The sequence below is a fragment of the Saccostrea echinata genome, unplaced genomic scaffold (genome assembly GCF_033153115.1).
Source record: "Saccostrea echinata isolate AGI-Se365-2 ecotype Australia unplaced genomic scaffold, CSIRO_AGI_Sech_v1 ptg000001l, whole genome shotgun sequence".
NCBI classification, from domain to species: Eukaryota; Metazoa; Mollusca; class Bivalvia; order Ostreida; family Ostreidae; genus Saccostrea; species Saccostrea echinata.
The window spans coordinates 45,927,733-45,944,528 of NW_026889750.1; the positions used below are offsets into that span (position 1 = coordinate 45,927,733).

General features: G+C 35.2%; 1 protein-coding gene and 1 pseudogene across 2 annotated transcripts; both read right to left on the reverse strand.

Moving 5' to 3' along the window:
• LOC133197835 (uncharacterized) overlaps positions 1-16,796 on the reverse strand; it is a 50,577-nt pseudogene that overhangs the window by 23,956 nt on the left and 9,825 nt on the right.
• LOC133192943 (uncharacterized) lies at positions 9,721-13,344 on the reverse strand. Of its 2 annotated transcripts, none has more exons than XM_061328956.1 (3): positions 13,270-13,344; positions 12,088-12,157; positions 9,721-11,115 (listed from the first exon to the last, which is right to left on the reverse strand). In XM_061328956.1, exon 3 carries the CDS (start codon positions 11,113-11,115, stop codon positions 10,210-10,212), a length of 906 nt encoding a protein of 301 aa, XP_061184940.1. In that variant the 5' UTR covers positions 12,088-12,157; positions 13,270-13,344; the 3' UTR covers positions 9,721-10,209. The 2 variants fall into 2 exon arrangements, with proteins under 2 accessions (XP_061184940.1, XP_061184933.1); XM_061328949.1 differs by lacking the exon at positions 13,270-13,344 and adding an exon at positions 12,409-12,498.

Here is a 16,796-nt window from a genome sequence, read left to right on the forward strand (position 1 = left end):
CGGACAGACAGACCCAAATTAATATCCCCCATGTACTTTCAGTGAAAGTGGGCGACAAAAAGGGCGATGAACATGTATCAAATTTGTCCAGTAAATTGATTTCATGTACCCCGAGTTGCGCTATATTACCAAACCGGCGAATGATATTAAACATAAAATAGAACTATCACAACAATTATTTGTATAGGAACATTTCCAATGATACTTCGCACTAACATTTGTAAGAAAAAGAGGGGGTATACACCCTGGGTCCAACAGGTTGCATACACCCCGGACATAATATTGATTTTTCGTCAATATCTTTAAATACGAATTACTTAATTTACAGACAATTAATACATACATCATATAAGTAATATGTGTTTAACACTAAATATAAAATTGAAGATAAAGCAGTTAAAGCTTTGTTCTGATATTTGATCATAAATTAACACAATGTGGCGTCAATCTTGCTCTGATCCTCGGAATTGTGTTGAGGTGTTTGATGAAACTAGAAAGTGTACAGTAGATTCATAGGTATCCATATATTCCTAAACTCTTCCGTAAGCATATGATTTCCGGCGAAAGATATCCATAAATTAAGAAATTTTACAGAAAAATACCTTGACCCCCTTCCTACCGCTTCGAAAGCATACATCCCGTGCACAATATAGTATACACCCCGTCTGTTGGGATATATACGGTGAATACCAGTATATGCCAACATGTAGGGTACATGTACACTTTGTCGCTTTTTCTGCAGGGAGAAAAAATTATTAAAGCTCATCTCCGCACATATTATCACTGGTGTGAATAATGGACGACAATACGTACAATGAGGGTAGGTACATATCGTCGCCGGTGACAATATGTACAGGACGACAAAATGTACCGCCCCCTTCCCCCTGGGATTTTCGGAGTGATTTATATTTATCGTAAAGTACCCAAAATGACCCTGCCCCCTAGAAAACACGCCTCTTAATAAAATGGCAAGAAGGGACATTGATATGAAGGAAAGCGACTTGTGCTACTGATTTATTACACCCCCACCCCTTAGAATTTTTGAATTTGGAGCTGATGTTTTCTTTGCTTGACAAAATAATTCTAAGTCGGATCTTTCTTTCTTTATTTATTTCTTTATTTATTTTATTTATTTATTTTGAGTGAGCGTGGGTCCCAGATTCAAGGCAAGGCACTAGTTAAGAGCTACTCTTTTAAGAAAAAAAAAAGATGTGCTTACTTTTCGTTCATCCATTTCAACATTGATATTACTATAGACCTAAATAACAACAATGCTATAGGTACTTTACTTTTCTGATACCATATAATAAACAGACACATGCTCAGTCAGTGATGCCACTGAGGACATGAAGCGCTCTCGAGTTTCACCATGATGAATTATCCCCTCCCCCAACCCACCCAAATAAAGCACTACGTCTACCTCCAACTGAATAAACAATTCAGCAAAATAAACCAGTAATTCAAAAACTTACTCTTGCTTCTGTGCAATAGTTACAGCGCTCATGTAAACAAATACCGATTTTTTTTCTTTATCTTTTTAAAGAAGAAAAGCTCCATTGAATTTTATACATTAGTGGTTTTATTGTTATAGGAAAAATGATTTCCGAAATAAGACTTTATCGTCTTAATACTTCTGTTCATTTATATTTGTGTAGACTATTCATGCATGAGCATTTGGCCCCATTTTTATGCCTAACAAAACCATGATGGCACGGACGAGAAATCTTGCTCTCGAACAAAAGAGTGGTATTCCATTTGTTAGATTCAATACCTCAGGGCATCCATAAAGAGAAATGAATTTATTGGAGCATTTTGTCATCTTTTCTTCATGTATCCTAGTTTTACTACCCTTTCATTGCTTTGCTTAAAAAAAACAAACTGTAGCTGCCATTTCATTTCTAATACATGTAAATCAAGCATTCTTTTATTGCCCCAAAAGCCTTGCACCAGAAACCCAAAAAAGTTTTATGTAGAAAACGAAGTATCAAAATATATTAAAATCCTTTAACGTAAGAAATCGTAGTTTGGTCAGTAATGCAAATTAATAGATACACAGAAATCAACGCTTTTATATAATTTTGCAAAAAATATCATATAAATCATCCCCTATATCCTCTCCCTCCAAACATTTCAGCTTTCTGATCGAAATTCGTATGTACAGCAATACGTACCAATTCAAAATATATCTTCTCTTTATTCACGGTTTTATACTTCTGTTTAAGAATAATAGCATAACAAAAGGTTTAAATCTGTTGCTCTTATGGTAAGGTCAAAAAATCCAAAGTAATAACGTGGCTTTTCATTGATTCATGTATTTATCTGGTCAATATGGCGTAATTGAGTGTTGATAACATTTATATATCAATACTATATGAATCAAATGCTCCTTTGATCTCAGACTGTCAATTTTGAAAATTTAACAAGAGAAACACGAATTTCGATATGTAGATTTTTTTTATAATAAATTAATTTTGGCCCTTTTAAAAGAATTGATTTAAAGTCTCATTATTAACTATATTCACATCACCAATTTAATGTGTCCAGCAGTACTAAAATTCTAGGGAGAAAGGGAACAATTGAACACGTAGGAGGAATCTCGATATCTCGATTTTTAAAATTAAAAAGTTTCGAAGCAATGATAGATGGATATTTGTAAGAAATACAAGATGTAGACTTCAAACTTGAAATATGGTGGAATACTAGACTAGACTCTTTTGTGATTAAGAATATTACTCATGATTAAGGCATCAATTACTTTGGTGGCAAATAAACAGAGAGACTTCTAAAGAATTCTTGACTTCCGCAAAATATGGCAGCTAATATCCATAATCACAGAATCCAGCCTGTATTCAAGTGTTGAAGTATCCAAATAAAGACTTTCTTTACCCTTTTTCTCTAGACCATCTAAAACTCAAAGTTTGGTATGGATATGATGCAGACCTAACTGTTTATTGACGCAAGGAAGAAGTGATTAAAAGGAGAATTATTAAGTTTATTGTATGCTAGATGTCTATGCGTTTTGTTAAAAAGGTCCCATCACATTTACATTGTTACACTTAAGACTTGAAAGATATCCCAACACTGTCGACATTGTCATTGCAACAATATGGAAAAACAGTGCCTAGTTCCCAATCCAGTATTTTTCTCGTTCTCTAAGAAAAGGTGTGGTTAGATGGGCTATTACTATAAGGATAAATTTTTGGAGAAATTTGGGCTTTAAAGACAAAATTGAATGGTCTTAAGGATAAAAAAGCTTGCAACAAAGCTTCTGACCTCCGTTGATACTGAACCCTTGGTTTTACCGACACAAATAACTAAGTAACACAAAGGGAATTTTTATCCCGTATACATGTACAATTAAGAAGATTTGCTGGGCAGGACTTCCCACGTTTTTGTATTGAAGTACAAAATATAAGAAAATAATTCAATTCTAATAAAATGAATAGCGATTTATTAAATATTATTATAGATAAATTATTATACATAACAAAGCTGGATGTTAAATTTTTTTCCATGCCTTACAACTATAAATATTCAAACACGTTCATAGATAACATAAATGCCATTACTGCAAATAATTCTAGAAATAAAATTGTCCAGAAACAATAGAAATCAACTGCAGATGATACATCATGCCAATTTACGTCATTATAATCTACTTCCGGTTCTAGTGATTTTCTTCCCTTTTCCAAACTTTCCTCAGAATCTTCTTTTGAAGGAGACTTTACACAGCGCAAACACCTCTCAAACTTTACAATTCCTCTGTAAAACCTTCCGATCTTTCCTTCTGACTTCCGGTAGTGAAGCCTAAGTTGAAAAGACGAAATAATAATAGTAGTTACTCCAACAGACATTTGAAAGACGATATATTCTCCTAAAATAGACGTTTTCTCTGAATTTACTGGAAGTTGTGTGCTAATGATCGACAAAAATACAGCAAAAGACAGAAAAACAGCCATGGCAAATGACATTTTCTCTCCAGCTTCGGCGGGTATGACAAAAACTAGCAGGCTAATTACTCCTAAAAGAACAACAGGAAGTATAAGATTCATAACATAGTAGAGAGGTTTACGGCGAAGGTGGAGAGTAAACGTAACCGTTGCGTCCGAATCATCCTCTGGGGCTCCGTCTTGGACGGAAGTGGACTCAATGCTCCAGACCGAGTTCTCCACGTAGTCATAATATTCAACTGGTGTGTTTTTGTCGTATAACGTGACATTCACTTCCCACTTTGTAAAACTCCAGCTTATGAAGGTAATGTCACAGACCTGTGTATCAAACGGAAAGTAGGTGATCTCCATTTTACATTTACTCTCGAATACCTCATTTGGTAGCCAAAAAACTGTTCCGTCCGAGGAGACCTCAAGGTAGTAGAAGTCGCCACCTAGCTCCTCAAACCTATTGACACCATTCTTCAGTACTACGTCAGGAATCCAGATATCACTCTATATATAAATTATAAAAGAATAATTCAATCCAAAAATGTAATTAAAAAAATAAAATTTAAGGTACATTTTTTGGATGAGTGCTCGAAGTGGTTTATGAGAAGTCTTCAGTCCTGAAGAATCATTGCAAGAATTATATATATATGAGAACAACTTAAGATTTGGATGAAAAAACCACATGCTTATTTTCTTATCATTTACTGTAGTAACTTCCAAGTTTCAAACTGGCTTTCCGCAAATATTTTATTTGGATTTTTTTTTACAAAAAAAATCTTGTTCTCCAAAAGCAACGCTATTATATATCAAAGAATGTATTTATAAACAATTTGGGGCAGAAATGATACTCTGATCGAATACCAGGCCCGTAGCAAGCAATTTCAGTTGGGGGACAGTCTACCAAAACATCTTGACAAGCCCCAAAAAGGTCACCAGACGTTTGAAGGCCTCATCAATAAAATAAATTTGCTTTCTTTTTGTCCCCCGCTTTCACTGAAAATGGGGGATAATAATTTGGGGTTGTTTGTCCGTCCGTCCGTCTGCATTTCTGTCTTCTGTAACACTTTCGTTTCCGCGGGATATCTGGAGAAGCCTTTGAGCTTTTGCAATGAAATTTTATACCGAAACTCCCTATGGCCCCGCCCGCTTCTCTCAAAGTATCGAGCCCGTTTTTTTTTTTTTATTTTGGTCATTTTTTTTTCAAAAGTCAATTTGAAATTTGTTGGCATCGATCACGCTCAAAGTTTAAGAGTTACTAAAAGTCGCGTGGTACTATATTTAGCACAGGAGCATGGGGAGAGTTATTACATACATGTATAATATAGGTTGTTGGCGGACATGATATTCTAATTACATCTATTAGAACTCTTTCGCAAAGGCTAAATTAGAACAATATGGTGTGTAAAATTTTGATATTGTCGAACGTGAAACATCATTAATGATGATGATTAATTTATGTATTAAATGCGTTTGTTTTGTTATACCTTTAAAAATTTGTTCCTATATAAATCAATACAAAGAAAAGTCTAACATTTCCAATGTTTTACTGAGCGGTCATAAAAAAAATTGATGTTTGACCGCTGAGTGAGATATTGGACCTGTCGATGAGATGTTGGACCGCTTGCGTCACACAATGGGCATGGTCAGCTAAATCTCATTTGCATTCGTTGGTGTTCGACATACATGTACATGTATGTCAAAAAAAATGAATAAAAGGTATAACAAAACATTTATTGACTGTGTTCTCTGGCAAAATGCGTTTTGTCGACCCGTCGAACCAAACTGTTTGCCTTCGAACTAACGGCCTCAGGCAAACAGTTTGGTCCTTGGGTCCGACAAAACGCATGTTGCCTTTAAACCCAGTCAATAAATGTATAATATTGAAGTTTGCGTAGCATTTATAATATTTGATCATGCATGTTTTGCTCCATGCCTGCTGACCATAAGTCAATTATTAACTAGCCAATGATTTATTGGAATAGGGGCAATGAGGAGAGAAATACAATCTTACTTTTAAAATATAAATATATTTAGAAAATTACCTGTTTTAAGTACATAGCTTCGATCCCTGTACTGGCTTCGTCCCACTGAAGAAACTCATCTGTCCAGGAAATACCAAGGTGTGCAGTGGTCACCAGCCGCTGCTGGACAGCGTCCAATTCGTTAATGTTCGACAGATAAAACACCATATAAATATTTACTGTTTCATCTTGGTCATAAACAGGTCGGATGTCCTTTGAGTAGTTGGTCATTAGAGACTTTTTGAGTTTCTTGTATTCTTCTATTGAAGCCTCACTCATCGTGCATAATTCCAAGATGGTTAACGACAGAAAGATAAGTCTCGTCATCACTAACGTTTACATGTATCAGGACACGGGTTAGGATTACGAGGGGATAACAGGTGACGAAAGTCTCAGATACACCGCTACACATTTACAGCTGACTGAACGGTTGACCAGAAACCATTTCAATACTAAGTTACATTAATTGAATTCAACTCTTAAAGGGCATATCGGAGAGTAATGACATATTATATAGTATTTAAAGGTGGAATTGCCAGGGGCTCGACTAATATGGCACTTCAGTTCTTCAGGAAAAGAATACAATATATTTTTGTATGTCCATTTAAACTTTGAACCTCTAAATAAATGATGTCCGACCTAGATTCATGGGATTTGAACAAACTTGAATCTGCACTACATAAGGATGCTTTGGTCCTTTTTTTCTATTAGCCTACTAGTAAGTAGGTTTTACCATCTATAGTAGTCTCACCCTTGTCTCGTGGATCATGAATTGAGCAAACTAATCTACATAGTACATACATTAAGATACTTAAATATCAAGATGACTTATTGTTGCATAGAAGTTTTAAGATTTTTACGTTATTCCTAATTCAAACTTTGACTTGCAGACCGAAACTGAGATCACAGGTAAATGATTTAAACAAGCTTAAATCAATACTATATAAGGAAGCTTTCAGGTAAGTACAGTGGCGCCTCGTTAATCCGGACACCTCCGTCTCCAACGAAATCGTCCGGATAAATGAATTGTCCGGATAAGTGAATCACTTCTTAAAAGGTGTACCCTCTTAAATCATATACATATGAGGATAGTGGTATCAAATGTGAAGGCAAAGAAAACACCTTTATTTTACCTTGACTTATTGATTTTATTTTTATAGTTTTAAAAGAAATAATAGATATTTAAAAAAAGAAAAAAATTAAAATGTAATTTACACGATGAAAAATGGATAGGCAGTTTTATGTTGAGACTTCCTTTTCTAACACAGGAAACTTTATTCGCCTTCTATTTGACATGTAGTTACATGGGCTGATCAAATTTTGATCTGCTACTGTTTTATTTCGGCACTTTTTTTTTTATATTTATTGAAGCTCATATTAAGTAGAACTGTTCATTATCACCATTGAGAATGTTCAAATGATTAACCGCGTATATTCACTACATAGGGAAGTAAGTAACTAAATACTGCAATCAGTGTACGTATTGCAAACAATCAACGTAAACACAAGCCATATTCAGGATTATCAATACTTTTTCTAGAAACTCTAAGTTATGTATCTTGAAAAGACGTGATCGGCATTTATAACTAACGCCAGTTACGTATTTCTTAGTGCATTAATAGAAATATATTTTCTTGAATTATGTATCATAATAAATTGTTTTATGAAAAGAAAAAAAAGTTTCAAATAATGTACGATCGTATTTTGATAAACTTACGTAACTCGATACCACGACGAAATCTCGTGATTTATTATTCAGTAAAAATTTTAATTTACAACTCTCCAAAATTCTCATAAATTTATATACGTTAGCAATTTAATTAATACACAGTATAAGCTAAATTCTTCGGGCTTTATAATATAAAAGACGTGTGTTTTAGCTGAGGTAAACACACGCTAATTATAGACGCTATTGTTTAGAGGTCACAGGTAACCGCCTTCAAACTGACTCCACGGACAATGTTTTTACAATAATTATCACTACTGCAAGAAAGGTGTTAAAAGTCGTTCCTCGAAAAATTACCGTCCGGATAAACGAGTCATTTTTCAATGAAATATTGCGTTTTGTAGTAGAAATTGACCGTCCGGATCCGGAACGCGAATTTCCGGATTAATGAGACAGAATAACGTGGAAAAAATCGGTTCCCAAAAAAATATCGTCCGGAAGGTGAAGCGTCCGGATTACCGCGACACCACTGTATTGTCTTTTTTAGCCAGGGTCTTTGAATTGTCTCGCCATATTTTCACTACATGTATTTCCATTTTCTTCACTTGAAAAATGACTTGGCTACAAACTTGAATGTACATGCAATTTTGAGGGAGAAAAAGTAAAGAATATTTAGAATATAAAGTTTGCTGACAACCTGCATTGTATGTAATAACTGATACGCGTCTTTTAATGCAAACGGGGATTAACTCTAAACTTTGAGCGTGATCGATCCAACAAATTTCCAAATGACTTTTGAAAAAAGGCCAAAATTAAAAAAAGGGGCTGAGCACCTTGAGAGGGGTGGGCGGCGCCCTTGAGAGTTATGGTATAAAATTACATTGCTCAAGCTCAAAGACATCTTAAGATATCCCGCGGAAACGAGTGTTAAAACACACAAAATTTTAGAATTTAAGACCTTGATCTTTGACACCTTTAGAACTAAAAATCAATAGAGGTCAAGATTCTTTATGCAATAGGGCGTTGGTATGTAAAATTTCATTGCAAAAGATCAAAGGCTTCTCGAAAGTGTTACGAAAGTGTTACAGATGTACAGAAATGCGGACGGACGGACGGACAGACGGACCCAAATTAATATCCCCCACTTTCTGTGAAAGCGGGCGACAAAATGGAGGAATCATAATTTTTCTTAAGTTTTATCATTTGTGAAATATGAAATACATTAACTTCCATTGCGTTCATGAATATGTAATGTATATATACGTGTTTGTCCCCCGCATTCGCAAAAGCTCTGCATCATTGAATTTCATTTGTGCGTTCGTCTCTCTGTCACAGAAAGATTAACCTTGGCCATAACTGTTATGGCTTTCATATTTCACTCGTGCATTACCTGTGACAATATCATACTTACTATAAAGACACAGAATTGTTTATTTATGATATAGATGTGACATTTTAGAAGTAAATATTGAAGTTAAACAGTGAAGTTCTTGCTGCCAAGGCAGGAAAAACATGAAATATTAAAGAAATATTGCAAAATTAAATTGTTGGTTGCTATGAAAATCAGAATTTGTCAAGTATGAGATTCATGATAATTATGTGCTTCTCTATTGTTTGTCTTTTATTTCAAATAAAACTCAGAATAAAATAAATTTGGGAAATGTCCACTTTTATGCATTCCTTTGTGATATTTTGATAAAATTACTAAACTTTCCATATTTTTCACACGTTAGTATCTGGAGCTTGTTGGAAAAAGTTAAAAGAAGCCTCTACCAAAAAAAAAATCTTGAAAAGACTGTTACTTACGGAAGCCCGTTGAGGCCAGTTCAGAGAAAGAAATATTTTTTATTGCGTTTAAATGCAATAAGTATTGCGTTTCAACGCAAAAGATTGCGTTTAATCGCAAAACACTTTGCGTTTAATCGCAAAAGATTGCGATTAATCGCAATCTTTTGCGTTTAAACGCAATGATTATTGCGATTAAACGCAATGTTTTGCGTTTAAACGCAATAATTATTGCGTTTAAACGTAATAAAAATATTTATGCCTGCCTTCCCATATTCCATATAAATAAGAAGACTCAACTCCCATATAAAGAATAAAAATGGTCATTTATTAAGGAGCACAAAGCATAAGAGCTGCATAAAACATAAAACCATGTAAAAAGTCGCAAAAAGAATATTACACCAAAATCAAGAACATGTGATGTGTTGCGACAGGTACAAAATACAACACTCCTTCAATAAATGACAATAAATCAAAAACATATATATATACATACAAAAACATTACAAAACTATCACCCAGTTGTATCCTGGGAAATGTACGGACTAGTAAAAATATTATGCAACAAAGTTTTGGCCATTGGAAGGACTAGATATAAAGTATGTCCTAAACAAAGCAGTGATATGGGGTGTTCATCTGCCCAATTGGTTGTAAAAATGAAATGAAGGTGGAGGGGAGGGTGGTGGCAGACAGTAAAAATATTGTGGATGTTTACATAAGGGACTATGAATGCGCATGCGCCGACTAGCTAATATGCATAAAAATCAAGTGCGCATGCTTGAACTAAAAATACCTATCAAAAGACAACATCAAAGTAAACATAAAGATTGTTGTAGGAGTAGCAGTAGCTATGTTGCTTGGATTGGGCACGAAAGGGCTGTTTCTTGCTTTTAAGCTTGAAGTCTAGGCCCAAGACTAAAGCTTCTTGATATAGTTCAATATTTTTCTTATCCCATGCACACGAGGAAGGTTCTTTTTCGCGCCAACGCCGAAATTTTTCGTCATACAGTAAGGCCGCTCGATCCCCACAAGAGTCGGCGATTTTTTGCACAGTGTGTGCGTAGGTCATCAGTTTACCAATTTCATGGGGGAATTTCTCCGCATAAATGGCTACAAATATGTGGAAGGCCTCGATCCACTTGTTGATTGTTTTCAATGAACCTTTTTCATTTGTCTTAACGAAGATTAACTGACCATCTTTATCTACTGACTTATACTTTTCAGTTTCTTCATAATCAAGGTCATTGGGCAATAGGGTAGCAAATTTAACGAATTCGTTGGCATGGATTTTGGCCCTTATTTTAATGTCTACCCCCAATGTTAGGCCTGTTGCAGGGTGTGAGTCCCCCTCTTTAGCTTGTTCAGGCAAAGGGTTACCTTGTGCGGTAATTTCCTGGAACAGTGGAGGGTTGGTTGGCACGGTCTCAGAAGGGACTGAATCAGACGCCGCTGACTGGGGCTGTCCAAGCTGTGCTACGATGGTAGAAGGATTGGTCTGCGTCTGGCTACTTCTGCTATGATAGTCAGCCATATAACGCCTAAAAGAGTCCTCAATAGATGGTAGGATTGAAGCCATACAGGACCGTATCATTTCTTCCTGGTCTCCTTGCGGCATTCCTGCAGTGGGGGGAATCTGATGGCCATCGCTGGTATTGGCCGAGGCTCCTTTGCTTCTCTTCCTCCTCTTGGGTGTTGACGCCATCTGGTGAAAGCAAAATATATAGATGAAATAAAGACAATCCTGCTACTCGTACTGAATGGTTGGATTCATAGTATATATATACATCATACATGGTTTGAAGTTTTCAACCATTCAACATAAACATCAAGCATTAAGTCTAGAGAATATGACATATAGCTGGTAAATCAATTTAGGAATCATTACCAGACAAAGCATGTTTTACTTTAAGTAACTGCACTTAAGCTTGTGCAGGTAAAAGGATCTTATGTCATAATTAATAAGTAAAACATGTACCTACATTTGTCAATATAGCATTCAAGCTTAAACTACCATGTTGTAGGTACAATGTATCATTAGCATAGACCGACCAGTCGCTTAACATAGCACTGTGACCTTCAAATTAACAGCAAACAATGCCCATACACCAGGCATAACATAGCACTGAGGCTTAATATAGACATTGCAAACAATGCAAATGAAACTGGAGATAACATAGCACTGAGGCTAAAAGTAAACATTGCAAATAAGCTAGAAATAACATAGCACTGAGGCTAAATGTAAATGTTGTAAATAATGCAAATGTATCGAGAATAACATAGCACTGGGGCTTCATGTAAACATAGCAAATAATGCAATTATAACATAGCACTGAGGCTTAATATAAATGTTGCAAATAATGCCAATACATCAGGAATAACATAGCATGTAAACATTGCAAATAATGCAAATATACTGGGAATAACATGGCACCGAGGTTTCAAGTAAACATTGCAAATAATGCAAATTTAGCAGGAATAGCATAGCAGTGAAGCTTCAAGTAAACATGTTAATGATGCAAATATACCAGGCATCGAAAGGCCCTTATACATGTAGCTCTTTAGCTGCAGCAAAAATTGTACACAGCTGAGTTTCAATAGCTAGTGCCAACTATAGCAACCAGGGAATGCTATCCTAAATTTGAGTGTAAAAGTGTACTAAAATCGAAGCAGTTACCTGTTTCCAGACAAATATATATATACGTGTTTGGATGCTGTTGTCTGCAGTTCTTAATTTACACCTTTTACTGAAATAGATAAAGCATGTTAGCATGGGTAATTAAAACTTGAAAATTATACCTGATTTCAATAAAGATACACTCGAAAGATGCATAGCGCTAAACTAAATGGTGTGTAAAATTGACCAAGTAATATTTTACATTACTAACTCTATTAAGTATTTGCACATTGTTAAAAACATTTAACATTCTTAAAATTGATTGTCCATTAATTATTAAGTTAAAGTGTTAATAAAAATTGTTTGCACAGCAATATTTACAGCTAGAAGCCCCTGTCTTCAATGCTGTTTTGCTGTAGATGTAGATTACTGTCTGTGTAGAGCCAATAACACGCCCCTTATCTGTCTGTAGAGTTTATGATGCCCTAAATTATTAAGGTGCACCCCATCACACAGAATTGGATCACGACTTTCAGAAAAACCTTTAAGTTTCCAGAACACTAGACCGTGGCTAGTACAATAGTCTTTAAGATGAAGGTTAGCTTCTTTGACCCGCTGGTTATATGAGAAATTGTCTATATTCCTAAGCGAATATCTTGGAATGAAACTTAGCACAGTAACTGATATCAGACGAAATCCTCGTTTAAGCTGCGTTAAAAATGCAGTCAGTTTAGCCACTGTACAATCCACACTGTAATCTAGGTCACATGAATCTAGGTCATTACCCCCGATAAAAACAATAAGGTGTTGTGGTTTATATCGCCTAGCTGCAGATACAATTAAAGACAAATGGCGATTATTGTCTACAAGTCCACCGCTTATACCAAAATAGTTTACTTCCTTCAATCCAGATATATCAAAAACAGAATCAGCTGGACGGTCTGTGCCTAAGAATGACTTCAGTCTTTTCACATGGGAGTCTCCCACTATCAAGGCTGACATCGTCAAGCAAACAAGAAACGACTGGATAAGTAAATTCATTCACACGTAACCAAGATTAGTCAAATGTTCGAGCGGCGAGATAAATAAACACATTATGTCCAGTTGATGCCTCGCACTGAAGAATCCCGAAACAATGTCTGTTTAGCCTGTAGCGTCACTGCGCGCCATTTGCACAGAATGGGCCGTAGAACCGATGCTATCGATAAATCACACAAAGGGGGGTATATGTACGACAATTACCTTTGGAACTATGTACTACGTATCCTTGGCGTTGTTATAAACTTTATAGGGTCGATGGAAAGTCGTTATAGATATCGCATAAGCACATAAAACGCTCCTTTACAGACAGTAAAAATATTGTGGATGTTTACATAAGGGACTATGAATGCGCATGCGCCGACTAGCTAATATGCATAAAAATCAAGTGCGCATGCTTGAACTAAAAATACCTATCAAAAGACAACATCAAAGTAAACATAAACAAATACACGTGTCCTGGTCAACATGCATAAACTATTTATTGACATAAATTTGTTTTCTTTCTCTGAACTGGCCTCAGCGGGCTTCCGTAGTTACTTGGTTAATCAATAGAAAAAAACTGATATCATTAATTTATTAAAAATCTACTTAAAAACATAGTTTCAAAAGTGCAAAATTTCAGTATTTTTCTTTAAATTTGTACTTGTGTCCCTTAAAGTTGCAAGTCATTGTCATGGAAACAGTCACCTAGGAAATCTTAAAATAAGTTTACATTTCTGATATTGGCTTTATTACTAACATCAAAATATGAAAAAAACAATCTAAATACATCGACTTATTACTTATTGCATGATTCTTATGTGAACCCTGTACTTAAAAATATTTACTATGATTTTTTACCTTAAGTTTGACCAACTTAAAAAAATAATTAACTGGTTATCATTTTAAATAAGAAAAGATAGGGCTCTAAGAATCACATCTGCATTATCTGTTACAAGAAATTAAAGAATATTCTTTGATTTTGACCTTATGACCTTGATCAATAAAGTTTGACATACTTTTCAAAAGTTTTAATTTAAATGAAATATATTTCACACGTACATTATCAGCGACAGGACTTTTTTGAAGTACTGTAAATTTTTACTTTATGACCTTCAGCTGACCTTTTACCTACTTAAAAAATAATTTTGGTTGTGACTTTTGAACCTAAGACGGGACTTTCATATCTTACATATGCATTATCTGTGAGAAGACCTTTCCTTTTGTACTATAATTTATGACCCTGACCTTTTTTTGACCAGGCTATTCTTTTTAAAAAAATTCTAACCTTGTCGGTAGCTTTTGCACTTGAAGACACAGGACTTTCATATTTTACCTGTGCATTGCCCTTGACAAAACCTCTCGTGACCTTTACCTTGAAATTTGACGTATCCTCAAAAGTTTTAACTCTGGCCGTAACCTTTGCCCCAGAATAAACTTTTTTTTTCATCTGTGCATTACCCGTGACAAGACCTTTTCAAATGCATTACGATTTTCAACCTTATGACGAAAACCTCGAAGTTTAATAAACTTAAACTTTGATCGTTTCTTTTCAACCATAACATATTTCTTTAAAAAAAATCTTCCATTTCAACATTGAAATTACTGTAGACCTAAATGACAACAATGCTATAGGTACTTTTCTGATTCTATATAATAAACAGACGCATGCTCAGTCATAGTCCGAAATATCTTACGTTTTCCGGGCTTTTTTTACGATTTTGATATTTTACGTGCCAGGAAAACGTCAGAACCGGCGCCATTACGAGAACTGGGAATTCGCCGCCTCCAACTGGAGGCGGCATTCTCGGGTTGATTTTCCATACTTGCGAGCCGAACTAAATGTTAAACTCACAACTTATAAAAAATACAGTACTTTTAGTACTCACCAACATCGGTTTTTGGTTCGTTTATAAAATACCGTATAGCGGGTTTTCTTGGCGGGTGTAAAATTTGGCGTTTTGCTTGCTCATATGTATGCCATTAATTTTGGCGTAATTTATTTTAGCGGACACAGGGTTTAAACACGTTGCAAAAGAAGTGTGCTGTCACAGTTCTTATTTTTCATTTATTTTTGTTTGCTTTTTTGTGTAATTATACGGAGTGAAATACGTGTATTATTCAGATATCAGAAAGAGTTATCCTTCTTTGTAAATTTTTGAATTATCTTCGTTGAGTGGAAATCTTTTGTGTCAGGAGTTATCTCCCTCATTTTCTCGTGCAAGTTTTCATTCAGTCTGCCATTAGAGTTCCATCCGTGATGATGTACATGTAACATTCTACCTTATTACGATTTGTGGCCTATTACCATGTAAGTTTTTATAGGAAACTTTTGTAACTTCATACTTATTATTTGTAAAGTTGTTTGGTGATTATTTATAGAGTTTTTGTGTATTGAAAACTTATTCAGACCGGTATTTTTTGTAAAGTTTAAAGTCACTGAAGTCACGAGAATTAGTTATTGTTATTCAATTTATCTTGTATGCTTTATAGTAATTTGTTATTATGATAAGGTTTATAAGTGAGCTATTTCTATGGAACACCGTTATTGTCTTTTTGGTATATCAGTATTATAGTATTTGATTTTGTTTATTTCAGTTATTTACCTCATTCGCTCACTCGCTCGTGTAGACTCACTCGCTCACTTAGGCTCACTTTGTCTCACTCACCTAGGTTCATTCGCTCATTCACTGATTGGAATATGAATTCGCTTGTTAATAAATATGGAACCAGTTACCATGTGTTCTTCAATGATCAAGTGTGAGGTGTGAGGTTTAGCTAGCTGTTCCAGACAGCATAAGAAGACTAAGAAGAATACTGAATATTATAGCGATTAAAATTTTAGTGGGTTACTACCAAAACGCTAAAATAAGCCAAAATTATCACCCCGCTAAAATAACCCGCTATACGGTATACAATCCGATGAAAACATTTTATCTGGCTGTCGAGATTTGTTTTCATTTCGTGCATTTTAAAATCTTGCAAGTCCCGTATCGAAATTTGGAATGATGTTTTCTTTTCATCGATATTGGTGAGTACTAGAAGCATTGTACTATTGATAAATTGTGAGTTCGGCATTAAAATCGGTTCGCAAGTATCGAAAATCAACTCCGGTTGGAGTCAGTGAAATTTCCAGTTTTCGTAATGGCGCCGGTTATGAGGTTTTCCTGGTACGTAAAATATCAAAATCGTAAAAAAAAAGCCCGGAAAACGTCAGATATTTCGGACTAGCTCAGTCAGTGATGCCAGTGTCCACATGAAGGGCTCTCGAGTTTCACCATGATGCATTACCTCTCTGCCCCCCCCCCCCCCCCCCAAGTGAAGCACTGTCTACCTATTACAGTGCAGGAAACTAATTTTGTTACAGCATCAATGCTGATTTGAATGCTTCCTTTGCTTGCTGATTTGAATGCTTCCTTTGCTTGCTGATTTAATGCTAGTTATCCTTATCCTGATGCTGTTTTATAATTAGGTCAATGCTACCGGAAGTAGCATCATGCTACAGTGCAGGAAACTAATTTTGTTACAGCATCGATGCTGATTTGAATGCTTCCTTTGCTTGCTGATTTGAATGCTTCCTTTGCTTGCTGATTTAATGCTAGTAATCCTTATCCTGATGCTGTTTTATAATTAGGTCAATGCTACCGGAAGTAGCATCATGCTACCGGAAGTAGATAATGAATTTCAGCATTGCCGTTTAAAACAATAAAAGTGCCTTTTACAATTATTTGATCATAATATCTCATTAT